We start from the raw sequence: 17,257 nt of genomic DNA on the forward strand, positions 1-17,257 counted from the left end.
CCCCCCCCCCCCCCACTGTCTCACCCACCACCACAGAGCCACCACTGCCAACAGTGTGGCGGGAAACTGCAGGAGCCCCCCAGATTCGAGAGCGTGCAGGGGCGTGGCAGGGGGCACGCTGAATAAGATGACAGGAAGACAGAGCGGCGAAAAAGAAAGCGAGTGAACCCCAGGCGTGATGGGAGGTGTCAACAGCGAGGGGCAGGCGGCTGGAGCCTGAAGGGAAGTCAGCCTTGCCCTTCTGGCCCCACACACACGGCGAAAAGCGAAGATGGGACGGGTTAGCGAAGACTACGAAAGGTTCCTGGAAACGCTGATTCTGTAGAGAAATTAGACGGTCACTATTCTTCTCAGGCGTTTAAAAGGCCCAGCCTGGGTAAAAATCACAAAACCAAGTATGGTGAGGGGAGAGTAGGGGGCTGAGGGGGGGCGTGGGCTGGCCGTGGAGCTTCAGCGCGCCACACTGGATTCCCGTCACCGGTCCATCATGCTCAGGATCATCTCGGGGGTCAGGTCCCCGTTGGGCGCAGCCTCCACGGCACTCATGTGCACGGCTCCGGCGTCCACCTCCACAGCGGTCGCCCCCGTGCTGGCCCGATCAGGATCTCTCTCCTTCACCGTGTTCTGGTCCTCCACCTGGACGATGGCCGCCTCTGAGGATGAGGAACAGACAGACATGTCAGCATTGGAGCAGTAAGGTGCCTTCACATGGCCGGCAAGCTGCCATTCAGAGGCTGATGCAAGTTCAGGTCAAATGATTTCCGATCGATCCAAGACCTGAGTAAGACCCGGGTTCCCCCTCAGCATTACATTGCCACCTGCTTCATCTCACAGCATAATGACTCTACATACCTGAAGTACCACTAAAGGTAGCCCCCTTGTGGTCAGAAGAGTGAAGTGACTTACTTGGGGTGGGTTTGGGCTGATTGGTCCTGCCTGGTGGTCGACCACGTTTCCTCTTAACAGGCGGGGTCACAGGGGCCGGGATGGGGATGGTGGGTGGGGCCTGTTCCATCTCCATGTCCATGTCCACGTCAGGCAGCAGGCCGTCGTCATCCTCATCGATGTCATCCAGCTCCGCCTCTGCGTGATCTTCTGCAGAAGGACAGCCAACATGAGAATGCTGCCTGCAGTGGGACAGTGTCCTTGCGAGGTTTCGGAACTTACCACTGTCGTCGTCGTCGTCGTCGTCATCCCTCCTGCTACGCATCTTCTTCTTCCTGCCCCCTCGGCCCCTTCTTGGGGGGGCACCGTTCTCTGCATCAGCCGAGTCGACTCCAGTGCAGTTCTCAGTGTGTCTGATCATAGTGTTCTGTGGAGGGGGTAGTGATGGTGGTCGGTCAATCCAAACACACAGGGCTCACCCTTGAGGGGGGACGACGACACACCTACCCTGCGAGTGAAGGCCTTGTCGCACTTGGAGCACATGAACGATGTGGGCACGAAGCTGGGGTCGTGGTATCGGCGGAAGTGCATATCGAGCAGCTGCTTCTGCCTGAAGGTCTTCTCGCACTGGCTGCAGGCATAAGGCTTTTCGCCGGTATGCGTCCGCTTGTGCATCACCATGTGCCGCTCCTGTCACAGAGACCAGTGTGAAGCACGGACCTGCGGCCCTGCACCTCCTTACCCCCCCCCCCAGCACCAACGCATGCCCACCTGCCGACAGGCGTACTCGCACTGGTCACACTTGAAGCGCTTCTCGTTCTTGTGGGACTTCTGGTGCTGGATGAGGGCGTAGCGCTCGTGGAAAACCGCGTCGCAGTAGCGGCACTTCCTGCCGCTCTCGATGTACGAGTGCTGCTTCCTCAGATGCACGCCTGGACACGAGGGAGGGAGGGAGGGACACAGACACTACATCACGGTCCTGCCGGACGCGCCGGTATCCCTCCCTTACCCCAGTAAGGCCGTATCAGGTGGCCTCTTCGAGTCAGCGGACGGGACGTCACCCGACCTGCTGCAGTTGTACTCATCACTCACTAAGATGAAAGGCTCACCTAGGTCACTCTTGCGGGCGATGACGGTGTCGCAGTGGGGGCAGTGGAACTTGGCCACGTTCTCCGTGTGCTTCTGCAGGATGTGCATCTTCATGGTGCCGCTCTGCGTAAAGCGGGCGTGGCAGATGTAGCACTCATATGGTTTCTCTCCTGGAGTTCGGGACAGACTCGGGCTTAGTGGCACAAAGACATCTCCGACACGAACCCTGCAGCTACTCCATGGAAGGCCAAGGTCCCTGACGGCAGAGCTGTCGTGGTTACCCCTTTCCCTCAACCCTCTGCTCTGTCAGCTTTCGATATCACACTGCCTGAGCGCCAGACTGTGAGAGTGTCTGAGTAAAACAGCCAATAAAAAAAATTTTTTTGCATCTGAGCATTATAAGTTGATCTTTTTCTGTGAGATGCTTCTCCGTTCTCTGGTTATGTCACTCCAACCAAGATGCCAAGACTAACTCCCCCCCATAGTGTGAATAAACTTCATTTTTAGGAACACCTTTCTGAAGTGGCCAGTAAAACATGCCACCATGTGCAGGCCCAGCCTGTTGGAGGATTCACCCCCTCGCTCTAGGCCATCCCCGAGGCCAGACCAGCCTGACTCTCGCACTTCCTCCCACTCGCAGTCCAGGGGCACCCCGCTTCCTTGCGCTCACCCGAGTGCGTCCTCATGTGCCTCTTCAGCTTGTAGGTGTCCCTGCTAGCGTAGCTGCACAGGCTACACTGGAAAGGTCGCTCCCCCGTGTGCGAGCGGATGTGGCGCTTCAGCTTGCTCACCTGGTGGGGGGAGAGTTGCGGTTAGGCAACGTAACGGGTAACAGACCCGTAACCCACTTAGGCAGGAAGGGGTGGCTCCCCCCGAAAAACACCAGCTACATCCGTTCTCATTGCTGACGAAACGCATGCCTGTTGGCGGCTTTTTCTTTCTTTTCAAAATACAACTGCCATTATGTTCCAGTGCCTGCAGACAAGTACCCACCTTCCCCCTCATTTAACTACAAGCGAACAAGCAGAGCCAGAACACCCACGTTTAACCAGAAGTGGCCCAGCCAAGCCAAGCCCCATATTAAACGAGAAGTAGCCTGCCTGAGCCAGAGCCTCTGCTTAGCTAGAATGTTTAACCAAGAGCAGCCTGGCTGAGCCTGGATCCCCACGTTAAACCAGAAGCAAACCAGCAGAGCCAGAACTCCCACATTTAACCAGAAGTTGGACTCTGGAACAGAGCCTCTATGTTTAGCCAGAAGCACCCTGGCCCCACATTTAAAAAGCAGCCGCCCAGCTAAATGTGGGGGCTTCTGGCTTAAACAGAAGCGACCCAGCTTGGCAGAACATACCTCCACACTGGAGTAGTCACACATGGAGCACTTGAAAGGCTTCTCGTGGGTATGCTTATAACGACGGTGTCGAACCAGCTCTCCGCTGGTGACGAAGGCCATGTCACAGTCTGCGCACTTGTGGGGCCGTGTGCCTGTGGACAATTATGGGGGGATAAAGGTCAGGGGGTGGCCACATGCAGACATGGGCAGTCAGGAAGCAACACGCACCTGTGTGAGTGTTCAGGTGGTTCCTGAGCAGGGTGACGGTCCTGAAAGCTCGGCCACACAGGTGACACTTGTGGGGTCTCTCATCAGTGTGACTCTTCATGTGGCGGTCTAGGTTGGAGCGCCGTGGACATGTGTAGCTGCAGAGCTCACACTGGAAGGTCTTCTTTACACCTGAATGTTTCCGTGACGGGAGACGACACAGGTCAGAAATGGAATATGACTGGTGCAGTAGGACAAGTTTCGCCACACAAAAGACAAGCCAACTTCAGATGAGGTCTGAATGAGCGGCGTGGCATTGAAAGGACCATGTGGCCAGGAGGGCAGCCATGCAGGACCAAAGCCTGCCATCATGCTATTGTGAAACCTACACATTAAACCGTGTGTTTAAAGGTCATCAGCGTGAGAAGGGCCATCACACAGTCGTCAAACATTCATGTGACCAGGGCTCAGAGAGAATAGTCTTACCTTTCTTCTTGATCTTGGTGGGCTTGGGGGGCTTCATGTTGCCCACCACCTTCTCAGCGTTAACCTCCGACAGCATGCCCTCCTGCTGCTCCTCCTCGAAGTCGTAAACTGACACGTCCATGTCGCGGCCCTCCTCCGTGTTGTACCGCAGCCTGCTCTTCTTGATCTTCTTCAGTTTCCTGGTCGGCGGCTGATAGTCAGGGTCCTCGTTTTGCATCTCCACCGGCTCTGGCTCATCTGGAGGTTGCAGCTCGTCCTGCTCCACTGTCTCCACCTCCCCATTGGCACCAACCTTCACCACCTGTTATGGATTACTAAGTCAGTGAACAGGGTCGGCTGTCCGGTCAGATCTGGCGAGGGAGTAGTCATTTTACAAGCTAGTCACTCCATTTAGTGTCCTCAAACTCCTACCATGAATTTCTAAAGGACTAAGTTAAATTTATTTGTATTCCCAAAAACTGTTGCTCCAAAGAGCTTGACACAAATAACAGTGCCACTTACTGAGACAGCACTGTGTGAGGGGACATCAGTGTGAATTTATAGTACAAGAAACAAAATTGCAGTGCATGATGAGGAAAACCCCTATGGGATGCGGCTGAGAGCACTGCAGGGCCTAACCTGGAATCCTTCCGGCAGAGGCAGTGTGTGGCATATGACAGGCTCTCCATCCTTGGCCATGGTGTCAGCAGTGCCCACATAGGTGCCCTGCAGCTCATCCACCACGCCAGCGGCACCAGCCACAGGCACCGTGCCAACCGGTACCTGCACCAGTTGCAGCCCGCCTAGGCCCATGCCTGCTTGCTCCTCCATATTGACCACCTGCAGGGTGATGATCTGCGTGTCGTCCACTGTTGCTGAGGCAGGCATTGCGACGCCCACCTGAGAGTGGGCCACTCCCACCTCCATGCCCTCGGGCGGCTTCACTTGCAGCAGTGCTTGGTCCACCAGGGAATCCACCACCATCATCTCCATGCCAGTGTTCACACCCACCACGCCCACCTGCTGGGCTACACCTTGCAGAAGTTCTGCCCCCAGCCCCTCGCCCTCATCTCCTTCCCGGCGCCGCTGGTAGGTCTTGCAGTCCTTGGCCTTAAAGGCATCGCCACAGGCGTCTGTGACACCGCCGGCTGGGTTACCTTCCATGGAAGCAATCTGGAGGAGAAAATGCAGTCACGTTCCAGCAATCCTTGGGTCAGTCTACCCAGTCTAAAGATGCTCCTGGATCAGCCTCTCGTCTGGTATCACTCAGTTTGCCATCCGAAATATCATTACGTGACTAAGAACCACAGGATGATGCTGGTTTGAACAGAAACCAAAATGAACACCACAGAGCCCCACTCTAAAAGGTGAAGCTGATCTAAATTAAGGTGTCCCTGGAAATCAGAGTTTGACCACTCCCTCTTTGGTGTGTGCACAGTTTTATAAACAATATGTGAAGCTGATTCGAGCTGCTGCTGTTGCAGCCATTGAGCCGATTCCCAGGACAGTCTGGACAATTTAAATCAGGGGTGTCAAACTGCAGTCCTGGGGGGCCGGAGCCATGTGTAGCACAGTTCTTTCCCTGCTCCACTGCAAATGGTTCAGCTCAAGAGCTGTGTGGTGATTAGCACAAGGGGTTGAACTAGGTGTGTCAAACGAAGGAAAACCCAAAAATGTGCAGGGCTCCCGCCCTCCACGACTGGAGTTTGACGCCTCTGGTTTAGATATATTAGTAAAATTGAAAGTATCTCCTAAGTCAAAGGGCAGAAACATTATGGGGAGATTTCTCAGCTAAGGAATTAGCAGAAGCAGACTGAATATTCACGGGACAAGTGTAGTGCAAAATGACACGTTTGCTTTCACGAACAGGCAAAAAAAAAAACCTCATTCAGAAACCACAACTGATGGGTCAACTACTTCTGGCTGCCGTTAGATAAAACTACACCTGTTCAGTATAGAACTACGTTTTCAGTTGGTGCAATCGTACACTCTGTCTTTCTGTCACCGCAGCAGGCCCTGCCTTCCTGCATGGTAACTGACATCAACAGGAAACGGCTCATTTCTGCGGAGCACTGGCTCAAGCCCAATGAACAGAGCATGTACCTGGAGGCAAGGAACAGCTGTGCCTAAGGGAATCACACACTTTCTGCTGAGTGTCACAATGACGCTAATATGTCACACACACACACACCAAAAGCCAGGTCACGGATGCACACCTCGTTTGGGCAACGATATCAGGGGACGCAGACTGTAGGGGATTTACTACGGTTCGTCTGAACCAAGACAGACTCGCAAATTCACATATTTATTTCGTTCAATATCAATTTACAGAAAAATCTGCCTGATCCCCAAATGGTCCCCTTCCTCTGGACACATGCCGAACTGCCCAGGCTGCAGCACCGTCCCTGGGATGTGTAAGTGCTCATCGGGCTGCGAATCAACCCCGAGTAGATCTGAACCGTAATAAACCGCGTCGTACGATCACGAAGTCCTCCGTTAAGTTAAACGGGATCCGTGTGGGAGACATGACCGGGGTCCTGGATCTGGATCTTTTCCGGAAACTAAACTAAAACCCGACCAGGCCGAACCGAACCAGGATCGCGACCAAACGAGTCTAAGTCCGACGAGAGCTCCAACCGAGGAACGCATCCGGTCAGGTCGACTTCGCACTGTGGGACGTGGACCCGGGAAAGTGTCTGAGTATCGGCGCGTTCCAGCAAGCCCCCTGGTTTCTCTTTAAAGAGGAAACAAAGAGAGCAGAAAATGGAGGCCTGGCCTGGCCCCGACCCGGGAGCAGGAAGCACGATACGGCCGCCGCCCGCCTAGAATAAGGCCGCCATCCGCGGCGCCCCACGGTCGCTAAATACCCGAACATTTCGTCGAACTTCTGCGTTATAAGTGTTTTTGCTACATTTTCGACAACGATAGAGGGAGACAAACACCCCCCGCGAGCCACCGGAACCGCGAGCCCCATCGTGACACCTAGAGGCCGAACAAAGCTCCTGCAAAACCCCCCCATTCCTGAGAAGCTGCGCTCTTTTACCTCTCCGTGTCAGTTTGTTCTGCACTCGGATTCAGACGAAAGTCTGGAGTCTGCACCCTGCTGCGTTTCGACGACGGTGCGACAAGGCGCCCTTCCTCGGCGGTGGTTTTAATCCTCTCTCGCTTTCGCAGAGTCGGGCTCCGCACAAAATGGCGGTCCCGGGCCAGGCGGTGCGCGTGCGCGGACAGGGTCGCCCATCTCGAGGGGAGGGGCCGGCGCGAGGGGCCGTGGTTTTAGGCGCCCATTTTGAATTCGAGCGGCGAGATGCTGCGGTGGCGACCAACGACCGTCTGCGAGTTTGGTACCGCGCCTGCGGCCAGGCTGTCATTTAGTCTTAAACAGTATATCGTCTTTTAAATTTATAAACATATGGTCAATAAATTTATAATTAACTTGTCATAATACATGAAACATTTATTAACCTTCTAAAGGAAAATGTCAATGTCACTCCATGTTCCGTTGCATTTAAATGAGTTATATTTGAAAACTCAAAATGCACCTGAACCGATTGAAGAACTTAGATCCTTATCTAAAAAAATCTAGACACCGAAACACCTTCCATTACAATCTGTTCAAAGCAGCTTTACAAGGAAGGTAACGGGCAAATGGTATAGATAATGACAAGCAGTCGCAACTATGATAACGTGTCTAACAAAATCTTCGACATCCCACACATTCTATAAATAAAGAAAACCAAGTAGTTTTAAGTCATTTTATTTATATTTTGTTGGGCAATATTTATGTCAACTATATACAATTCATAGAAAAACAAAACACTCTACATAATTTCATACTGCAATTTTTAAAGGGAAAAAATTATATTCAGTTTTTCTGCTTTCACTGCAATTCTCAGTTTTTTTTTTAGTCTATAGCAGTTCTTTCTTTTCATCAAATAACTTCCACAGTAACTTAGGCACTTATCAATTCCATTGCCCTTGATTTTAGTGTCCCAAAGAACAGCTACTAGAGGATCCTTCCGAGTTTGGTTCTGAAACCTGTCTGACTCAGGACAGTGAGCATCAGATCATCACACCCCAGGCGAGCCTGCAACTGATCCAGTGATTTTCAAGGTAACAGTCCGCCAGTTACCATAACAAGCTGCACTGCTTTCAGACGTTCAGATAAGCAAAGGAATGGTCAACACAGCAGAAACAATTAAATGAACACTGGTTTAAGCCTGAGATGGTGCATGAAAGCCATATATGCGTGTTTCTCCATCACTTTCGCTGATGGATTTAAAAGCATTGATATTCAGTTATGACACAGAAAAATGTATGTCCATTTAAAGAAAAAACACTTTAAAAAGCAAACACTAAGATACTGCTGAGTTATGGCACATTTCTCCACGAAACCTTCCTTTAGGCCCAGTGACTGTAGATCAGACGGAAATTCCTCAGACCTCTAGTGGAACATCCCCGCAAGGATGCTCAACCCATACCCCATCCCTTTTGCCTCCAGGTGGGAGGTCAATGTGCACACAGCCAGCCCACATAATCACGTCCGGTACAGTCTGCTCTGTGTCCCCAGCCGCCTCTGCAGTGACGAACTGGCGGGGGTAGAAGCATTCTCCCTACGTGCCTCTTCAGGAAGACAGGACCCTCCATTACACTTTCATTTATCGATATTTCTACCTTCAGTGTTTTAAATACTTTTCAGGACTTGTCTGATGTCACCATGACACATTTGTTTTGCGTATTAGGTAATCTGTACTGAGTTTTTGTATTTCTTTTATTTAACTGTATTTTTTAAAGTTTGTGAGTTTTTTGGCATCTCAGTATGTGTGCTTGTGTGTCTTTTGTTACAGGGGTGGAAGGTAAGTGCGTTCTGAGAGAGGGGGGTGTTCTCCTTGGTGCTATTGGGCAATATTAAGAAGGCGTTTCCAAGGCGCTAGAAGGCAATACTGGTTATGTTGCCAGGGGCGATGAGGCCTGCTCCAGCATCCGTTGACTCCTTGTGCTGGTGTGCCTGTTTGGTCTCCTCACCTGGACAGATGGATGCATTTGGTCATGAGCATACCAGAACGTCACAGCTCAGTCTCACACTCTCACACTTCCAAAGCCAGTAGTTCCAGTAAAACGTCCCATCTTCACCACTACCCCATCTGCTGGTTGACACTCAGTAGTCCCCAAAACACCCAGAGCATCACCCACACTCACCCTCCTTAGCCAGTTCAGAGATGTGCATGTCCAGAGAGGTCACACCTTGCTTCTCCAGGTAGCTGCAGAACTGAAACACCGTTAGCAGGTCTCGAGTAGCTTGTCCCTCTTCCTTGGGTAGGTGGTGTCCCAGGATCTGCTCTGCCAACTTGACTATAGCTACAGATGGGATGGAGGGGCCTAGTCAGCCAGGCTGAATATAGCTTCATAATATCCCAGCGACACCCCCGAAACAAACAGCTCCACTTCCTCAGTCCAGTGATACACATGCTATTGCTATGACCGCGAGGTCATATGACCACACAGTCAGTTTTAATGAGTGGCACTGTACCCTGGGTCTGTGCCAAAAGGTCCTCGCTGTGTGGACCAAACCACACACGCTGTTTGGCCCGTGTGACCAAACCCCCCCCCCACCCAACCAGGGCAAGGCACACGAGCAGATGGTACCTTTGCTGGGTGAGCCAGGGGCTCCATCGGGAAGCTGGACCTCGCTGGTTTCTACCAGTGCACTGAAGAAGCTCTTAGAAGAGGCTCTGTACAAGTTGGGGTGGTCTGTACACCGTTTCCATAATGATGCTGCACCCTGGCACTGCTCCAAATGGGGCAACACTAACCCAAAAATATGGGGGGGGGGGGGCGTGATAATTATTATGAACAGCAGGCAGGCAGTGTAGTGGTTAAAAGCTGCTTTCCACTGTGGTGCATTTACTTTGGTGAACTGCAGCTAAGGATTTCGGTAACAGTAAAAGACTGCAGGTACGTAAAAGAGAAGGGTAGTCATCTGACTGCTAGTCAGGGCCTCCAAGGCCAACTCACCCTGGGTGGATGGGTCCTCACAGGAGACACAGAGGAGCTCCAGGGCTCGCACCTCCCTGGACAGGCATTCCAAGCTGGACACCTCTCCAGAGCGACAGGGCTCAGAGGCAGCCAGCCTCTGCAAGGAGAGCAGGACAGACCTGCAGGTCAATACTTTCTCCTGTGTGATCACTGACCAGCTCCAGGTCTGAAGCACAGCAGGGAGTACTACAACAGGACCACGTCACAGCCATTGCGCCCAGCTCTCAGCACTGGGACTCAGAGACCCATGAACACAGAGTAGAGCAGTGGTTCTCAACTTTTTTTGCACCGCGACCCAGTCTTTACCATGCCAGCTCAGTCGCGACCTTATATCAAGTATAGGTTTTAATTAACGCATGCAGTGCAATCGGCAATTTATGCCAATCAATGCCTGTTGCACAAATCTGATTGGATGTGCCAGTGAATTTTACATTAAGTATCTGTGGTTTGGCTATTTGGATTAGTTGAGTGTTCACAAGTTGTGCACTGTACATTTGCAGACCTGTTTGCAGACCTGTTTATATAGGTTAACTATGATTGGGCTGGGAAATCTGATCATGGGTCAGCATAGGAGCTTGCTGGTTTTAAAAGTTCCAGCTCAGCCTCATGACCATTTCAAAACTCAACTTTGGGTCGTAACCCATGGGTTGAGAGTTTTTGGTGTAGGGTGTCCATTTCCTTTAACTTTGCCCTTACCTGAAGCAGGGAGCTGCAATTCTTCAACTGAACCACTAGAGCACAGTCTAGAGCTTGGCAGCCTGTGGTCAAGGGTTCAGCAAAATTTCCACAACTCTGCTCTTCACACCCCTCCATCTCCAGTAGCTCACAGGGGGAATCAGGAATCTCACTACACAGAGTCGCAAAAAGAAAGTGAGTTAGCAGCAAATTACTGCTATGACCACGAGGCAACAAGAACATTCAGCGAACAAGTAAACGATTTATAACATAATTAATTATACATGATAGGGCGGCATGGTGGTGCAGTGGTTAGCACTGTTGCCTCACACCTCTGGGACCCCGGTTCGAGTCTCCGCCTGGGTCACATGTGTATGGAGTTTGCATGTTCTCCCCATGTTGTCATGGGGTTTCCTCCGGGTACTCCGGTTTCCCCCCACAGTCCAACAACATGCTGAGGCTAATTGGAGTCGCTAAATTGCCCATAGGTGTGCATGTGTGAGTGAATGGTGTGTGAGTGTGCCCTGCGATGGGCTGGCCCCCCATCCTGGGTTGTTCCCTGCCTCGTGCCCATTGCTTCCGGGATAAGCTCCGGACCCCCCGCGACCCAATAGGATAAGCGGTTTGGAAAATGGATGGATGGATGGATAATGTACATATAGGGCCAAGATGTGCTCTAGCAATGCACTCCTTCACCACTAGGTGAAGCAGAGCACCAGCACCATCAGACACTTGTGTGGGAAACTGAGCGCAGTGGGGAAGGAGACCTGTGTGCAGCATTCTGTCTCTCTCCCTCTTCCTGAGGTCCTTCATCACCTTCCTCATCCTCCTCATCTTCCAGGAAATCAAAGCTCCCTAGAGCAGCCTCAACTGTCAGGGTGAGCCGCGAGGAGTAGCCCTGCATGGGTGGGACACACACACAGACACACACACACATTACTGACTGTGCCTGATGGCCCTTCACTTCCATCGAATGCTGTTCTTTATATTCAATAATGCTAATTTAACCATGGCCTTTCTGGCAGATGTCTGTAATGTGGAAACTGGAATCGGGAACCAGGCATAGGCCGAAATACTTCTTTTCTATTCAACTTCATTTTTATAGGTCATTTAAAAGATTTGAATACAGTGACTTGAAATAAGGAACTAAAGAAAATCCTCCTTCCACACTTATCCACTGTAAATCAAGAGAAATGACTCAGTGATGTGTGCTCAGGCCTCGTGCAGTGATCCTATTTGGATATTCAGTGCAAAGGTGGACAGGGTGACCGTGGAGTGGAATTCTCCTCTAAATAAAGGCCATAATTAGCGAAACTCCATGTGGAGAACCGCTCTTTCACGCCAGAGGCTGCTGACCTGCTTGTGGCTTAAGCAAAACATGAAAAGAGGAAGTTAACTTGACTGCTACTGCCCATTTCTCATGCTACGTACTCTGCATTACGCCCAGTGAGAAACATCAGGCATCCTCTCACTGCAAACATACAAGGGTTCGCTTAGTTTAGGGCTATCATAATCCCATCCACAAAACTCCAAAGCCACATGTGGAACAACCAGTCAGATACCACAGGGCAGTCACATGATAGCTCAGCATTAAAAACATGCATAGAAAGTGCAGAGATTACGCATACTCACTGGTCAAATGATCATTTTCTCACTTGATAATGACCCTAACAAAACATGGCTGACTTAAGAGGCCCGAGCGATACCTTATTCCCGCTGCTAAATGGCTGTACCACTAATGTCAACTGCCTGCAACTGAGCCCCAGCAAAGGTGGAGTCACCCAATGGGATTGGTCACGATAGGTAGAGTCTCAAGCAGACCTGCACCCGATGCTACTCACAGTCAGAGTCTCCTCCAGGTGCCTCAGTTCGCGCTCCAGAGCCTGCAGCTCCGGAAACCGCCCCAAGCAGTTGTCCAGGGCAACACTAGTCGTTTTCAGTGCCTCCTCCACCATATTGTCCACAGGTTGGGGATCCACACTAGCTGTCAGCACAGAGACTTCCTGCACGCGGGGCATTTCTCTTATATCCTCAGGTCGTGGTGCTGGCGGTGCTGCTCTTAGGACCTCAGAGCGGTCTTCTTGCAGCACTGCTCCAGGCCCAGAGGTCCCACTGCAAAAGTCCTCCGTGGCTTGACTGGACTGAGCCTTCCAGGAGGCAGGTTCTGAATCAGTCAAGCTAGGCCCCGCCTCCACCTGGACAGTCCCCACATCAGCCAGACCAAACTCCGCCTCCCCCAGAACAGTCCCTGTCTCCGTTTCAGCCACCTCCAGTCCTTCAGCAGCTGCCAATGGTGACAAAGTTTCATTCTGATTCTCAGACCCCAATGGAGCCTTGGCTTCCAAAGAAAGCTCTTCCTCCTTCGAGGAATTCACAAACCCTAGAGCTGCTGGTGGCTCCAAGACTGCAACTTCAGGGGTATCCAATGACCCCGGAGTCTCGGTGACAGTATTCTTAACACTGGCGGCTGGTATCTCAGCCATCACCTCATCGGCGCTGCTCTCACTGATGTGGCTCAAGGATCGGCAGTGACGGCCATGCCCATTGGCCACTTCCAGCTTCCCAGAATCCTCCTCTTCTCTCACCATACCACTGTCGGTGTCCTCTTCCTCTCCCTCTTCTTCCTCCTCTTCTTCCTCAGGATCACCGGTGGACTCACGGGGGGTGAAGGAGATTTGAATGGTGGGAAGGGCGGCCCGCAGCTCGGGCTGGACCAGAGTCTTGCTGGCGTGGCGTGCTCCCAGCGAGGGCTGCGGACTGGAGGAGTCATCAGAAGACTCAGAGGAATTGGACCAGGCCGTGCCGTTCTCCATCTCCTCCTGTCTCCGTAGCATATTCTACAGGAAGGAGAAACAGATCAACAGGGAGGCTAAAGTAAAATCAACAGGAATTCAGTAAGTTTTCCTGCCCTATAAATGTCACAGGCAGGAGCGCGGGTCAAATGTGGCGAGAGTAACCAGGGAGGACAGAGTGCTGAATCAGCTGCCCGGGCGTATAGCAGGCAGTTGCATCTCTAACTCCGATCACAAGCTTCACAGGCTTCAGCAGAAGCCTACAGGTCTTGGTAGCCAGGCGTCAGCCGAGTACTCACGAAGAAGACCTGCTCACGCAGCGAGGGGGTGTCGGGTGGGCTCTGGTTGTAGCTGGCCAAGCGTTTGGAGACCGTGGGAGCTTTGTTAACCGTGCCCGCAGATAAACTCTGCTCATCCTTGTCAAACGGGCTGAGAGACAGAGAGGTCCTGTTAGATTTCTTCATATACAATTTTTGGCGCATTTTCAACATCAACACATGGACCTTTTCCACTGCCACCAAGAACCGAACCGTACTGGTTGTTTTCCGTTGGACATTATGCGAGACGTACCTACGCTGACATGTCTCTGCTTACTAGCACCATCTGATTGGTCGAAATGCAGGGAGATACTGGTGATCTGCATCGATATGCATGAATTATCTAAAGGAAAAAGGGCATATTCTATATATTATTCATTATTGCTAGTATGGCACATTGTGATGCATCCTCAATAAATAAAAAAAATTTCCAATCTGCTATTTACAAAAGTACTAGAATCAGCCGTTAGAACTGGCTGAATGGAATGGATTTGTGATTCAAATTACCACAAGCAAATGCTAATTCCGCTAGTGTCTGATGCTAACATAACACTAAGATTCTCAGACATCCTAGTGGAAATCAGTACATAGTAAATCATAATGTTCACCATGTGAACAGTAAATAAACGTCTCTTCGGTTTCACAACACCGTCACTCTCCAATCCCGGCAACGCCTTTACTGAGCCAGTCCTTCAGCACTGGAAAATCGAAGCAAGCTGAAAACGCGCTGTGACCAGTGTCTCTTCGCAGTACGGTTCCTGAGTGCCAGTGGAAAAAAGTGCCAATAGATTCTGTCACACAGATGGATCTCTTGAGGATACAGAACCGGCCAGTATTATGATTACAGGAATTATAAATTATAAAACTCTTGTCTTTGCTGATATTTTCAGGTTAGTGTTCAATTCCTTAACCAATCAACACCTCCTAGTAAATGCTTTGAATCTATCGAAAACAATAGGACTAAAGTAGTCATCAACTCAAATTCAGTGTTGTCCTAAAAAAGTTCCTGTTGCAAACAATGACCACTGAACTAAAGAGCTCATGTAGTCTGCTACATTATAAGACAGGGCTGCACAATATTACCACCATCACAGTATCATCAAACCTGGGCCCTAGCCACGCCAGCATCTGCAAGCATAATTAGGTATTATCAAACCATGTTAACATGCTACCATTAAACCTGGGCCCCAGCCATGCCAGCATCTGCTATTAGGTATTATCAAACCATGCTAAATCATGGTAACGTGCTACCATCAAACCTGGACCTTGGCCATGTTAACGTCTGCCAATGAGGTACTATCAAACTTGTGCCCTGACCACATTAAGTACTGCCACACTAATGTGAGCTAACAAGGTACTGTCAAGCCACGCTAATTTGTGCTAACGTGCTACCATCAATCGTGGTTCCTGGAATGATAATGTATTCTAAAGCAGAAGTCAGACATGGAATCTAATGCAGCCGTATGGGACCTAGGTCCTGGTCATCTAAATTTTGCTAATGTAGCACAACTGATGCTATACTCCTTGGCAACACATGCCATAATACAACAAAACCTGAGAACTGGCAGTAGTAAAGCACAGCCTGTAGCGACGCTTCACGCCCACTCACAGGCCGAAAATGAAGAATTTGGAAGTGAATTTAACTTTGATTTAAAGGGAAGAGAGCATAGGAAGAGAGACTGTAGCATAGAGAAGGGGAGATGAGATTTGGGGAAGGGGAACCCACTTCCAGGTGACCTCCAGACTCAGTTTGACGGTCCCCAGGTCATTGATGTCGACGGCCACCATCTGGGGCTGAGGCGTGAAAAGGTCCTTGGTCTCGCACGACACGCTCCCCACCACTACGTGATTGGCCAGGCTTTTCAGCTCTGTCACCTTGGCAACACCAGCGGAGAACTCAGTCAGAAAAAGCCTCATCCCTCTATTAACACTCAGAGTTGCGGGCTGTCGGCAGGCTACTGCCTAGACTGACACCCAGAACAACTAGGACACGCTCCACACTCGGCATCAGTGGGTTACTCGCGGTCGCCAAAACACCTTGATCGACAGGAACTCTGTGACGAGCGGCATGAAGACCATCTCCTCGCTGTCCCACACCTGCCGGCCGTTAATCTCGATCCGACCCCTGAGTTTCCAGCGCTGCCGTCCGTACTTCATGAAGATCTAGGTTTAGGAAGAAGACAGTCAGACGTTGGCTAACTTAGGCTGGCGCACACGTCTTCCTGCCAGGACACTTCAGGGCACAAGCTGACTAACGGGACTCAAACACACTGGGCCTCATGCATTAGCCCGTTAGGCTGTTCCGAGTTTCCCTCCAGACCAGAGGAAAGGCAAAAGCAGAGGAAAGGTGGGATGACATGGAAAGAACGAAAAAGGAGAGCAATGTACAAACCTCGTACTGATCTCCCGCACAGAGCCTGGCAAAGCCAGCGAGACCTGCGAGAGAGAGAGAGAGACGGGGCTTTTTCTATCACAGAGCCACAAACAGAGCGAGGGCGTATGCCTGTCTGTCTGTCAGCACTCAAAGGCCACCTTTCATTTTGATGCGAAACTCCCCCAGCTGGCTCTCCAGTTCGCTCTCCAGGATGCACATGCTCTGTTCGTAGGGAGGTACAGAAGACGAAATGATGCACTGACTAAAATCCCAGCACTGGCCTGCCATTACACAGCCTCCGTCAACCCTGCTCTCACCTCAGTATACTCCCGATAGCCCTTGTGCGCCTCTGTCAGGCTCTCCCTGGCCTCGCGGCTACCGGGAGAGGCGGTGTAGGCCTTCACCATCCTGCTGGCTCCATCACGCAGCCGTCTTTGCATGCAGTACGCCTCGTAGAGCTCATCCACCTAGATGGAAGATGCCCAGTGGTGGCAGCATGTTAAGACAGCCGTCTACAGCTACAGCTGGCCTCCAATACGTATCCCAGCAGGCTTTGCACACCATCAAGTCCAAACAGTCCAAGACCTGAAAGCCCTGCACACCAACACCCCCGAGCTTTACGTAATCCAAGCATAAATCTGTTGCGCGAGGATGTTTGTAGATAAGAGCATGCTGGGGGCTTACCTTGCTGAGATGGAACTCCAACCGTCTCACAAACCTCTCGATGACCTTCACCTGCTGTTCGGAGGGGCACAAAAAAAAGTGTAAAGCTTCCTGTGTTAAAGACCCTGAAGCAACCCCCCCTTGGGGTCTCTGAGCAGACGGAGAAAACTAGTCAACTCACCTTGTCCAGCTCATACAGAAAACCCTGAAATATAACCATGATCACAAGTTACAGCCAGCAACCAGCAAAACCAACTGAGATACTGACAGGGGCTCGAAGGCCCAGACCCACACACCACTGCTCCCAGTCTCACCAGTCGGGAATTTCTCTTGGACTCCCTCATTTGTTCCCCCAGGTTCTCCAGTTCCAACTGATGGACCTGCAGGTAGGCCCTACAGGAGATACACAATGCACCAGCTCAAT

General features: G+C 51.2%; 2 protein-coding genes and 1 long non-coding RNA gene across 4 annotated transcripts in view; 1 reads left to right on the top strand and 2 right to left on the bottom strand.

Annotated features, from left to right (window-relative positions):
- On the bottom strand, positions 1-7,204 carry LOC125751313 (transcriptional repressor CTCF-like). Its single transcript, XM_049029975.1, has 12 exons — positions 7,020-7,204; positions 4,616-5,149; positions 3,998-4,298; positions 3,533-3,703; positions 3,323-3,456; positions 2,645-2,765; positions 1,995-2,144; positions 1,657-1,817; positions 1,393-1,575; positions 1,168-1,312; positions 907-1,095; positions 1-653 (listed from the first exon to the last, which is right to left on the bottom strand). The coding sequence occupies exons 2-12, from the start codon at positions 5,138-5,140 to the stop codon at positions 475-477; spliced, it is 2,259 nt and encodes a 752-aa protein (XP_048885932.1). The 5' UTR covers positions 5,141-5,149; positions 7,020-7,204; the 3' UTR covers positions 1-474.
- On the top strand, positions 6,153-8,782 carry LOC125751316 (uncharacterized). Its single transcript, XR_007400590.1, has 3 exons — positions 6,153-6,390; positions 7,965-8,089; positions 8,478-8,782. It is a non-coding gene; the product is annotated as an uncharacterized LOC125751316 (long non-coding RNA).
- Positions 7,718-17,257, bottom strand: part of LOC125751311 (rho family-interacting cell polarization regulator 1-like) — a 25,340-nt gene continuing 15,800 nt past the window's right edge. For both annotated transcript variants that reach the window (XM_049029973.1, XM_049029974.1), the window contains exons 4-19: positions 17,148-17,226; positions 17,015-17,038; positions 16,855-16,908; positions 16,488-16,637; positions 16,329-16,392; positions 16,189-16,232; positions 15,834-15,959; positions 15,523-15,671; positions 13,779-13,908; positions 12,529-13,524; positions 11,455-11,585; positions 10,709-10,859; positions 9,992-10,109; positions 9,623-9,784; positions 9,176-9,334; positions 7,718-9,001 (exon numbers count right to left, since the gene is read on the bottom strand). In XM_049029973.1, coding sequence (XP_048885930.1) covers positions 8,907-9,001; positions 9,176-9,334; positions 9,623-9,784; positions 9,992-10,109; positions 10,709-10,859; positions 11,455-11,585; positions 12,529-13,524; positions 13,779-13,908; positions 15,523-15,671; positions 15,834-15,959; positions 16,189-16,232; positions 16,329-16,392; positions 16,488-16,637; positions 16,855-16,908; positions 17,015-17,038; positions 17,148-17,226 — 2,632 coding nt within the window. In that variant the 3' untranslated portion in view covers positions 7,718-8,906. The remainder of the gene's footprint in view (positions 9,002-9,175; positions 9,335-9,622; positions 9,785-9,991; positions 10,110-10,708; positions 10,860-11,454; positions 11,586-12,528; positions 13,525-13,778; positions 13,909-15,522; positions 15,672-15,833; positions 15,960-16,188; positions 16,233-16,328; positions 16,393-16,487; positions 16,638-16,854; positions 16,909-17,014; positions 17,039-17,147; positions 17,227-17,257) is intronic.

The sequence above is a fragment of the Brienomyrus brachyistius genome, chromosome 11 (genome assembly GCF_023856365.1).
Source record: "Brienomyrus brachyistius isolate T26 chromosome 11, BBRACH_0.4, whole genome shotgun sequence".
NCBI classification, from domain to species: domain Eukaryota; kingdom Metazoa; phylum Chordata; class Actinopteri; order Osteoglossiformes; family Mormyridae; genus Brienomyrus; species Brienomyrus brachyistius.

Excerpts from the sequence above, each read along its gene's own strand:
- LOC125751313 (XM_049029975.1), bottom strand. The coding sequence starts at position 5,140 with ATGGAAGGTAACCCAGCCGGCGGTGTCACAGACGCCTGTGGCGATGCC. Across the intron at positions 3,704-3,997 it reads CACCAAGATCAAGAAGAAAG|GTGTAAAGAAGACCTTCCAG; the intron begins GTAAGACTATTC and ends GGAAACATTCAG. Across the intron at positions 1,313-1,392 it reads ACAAGGCCTTCACTCGCAGG|AACACTATGATCAGACACAC; the intron begins GTAGGTGTGTCG and ends CCCCCTCCACAG.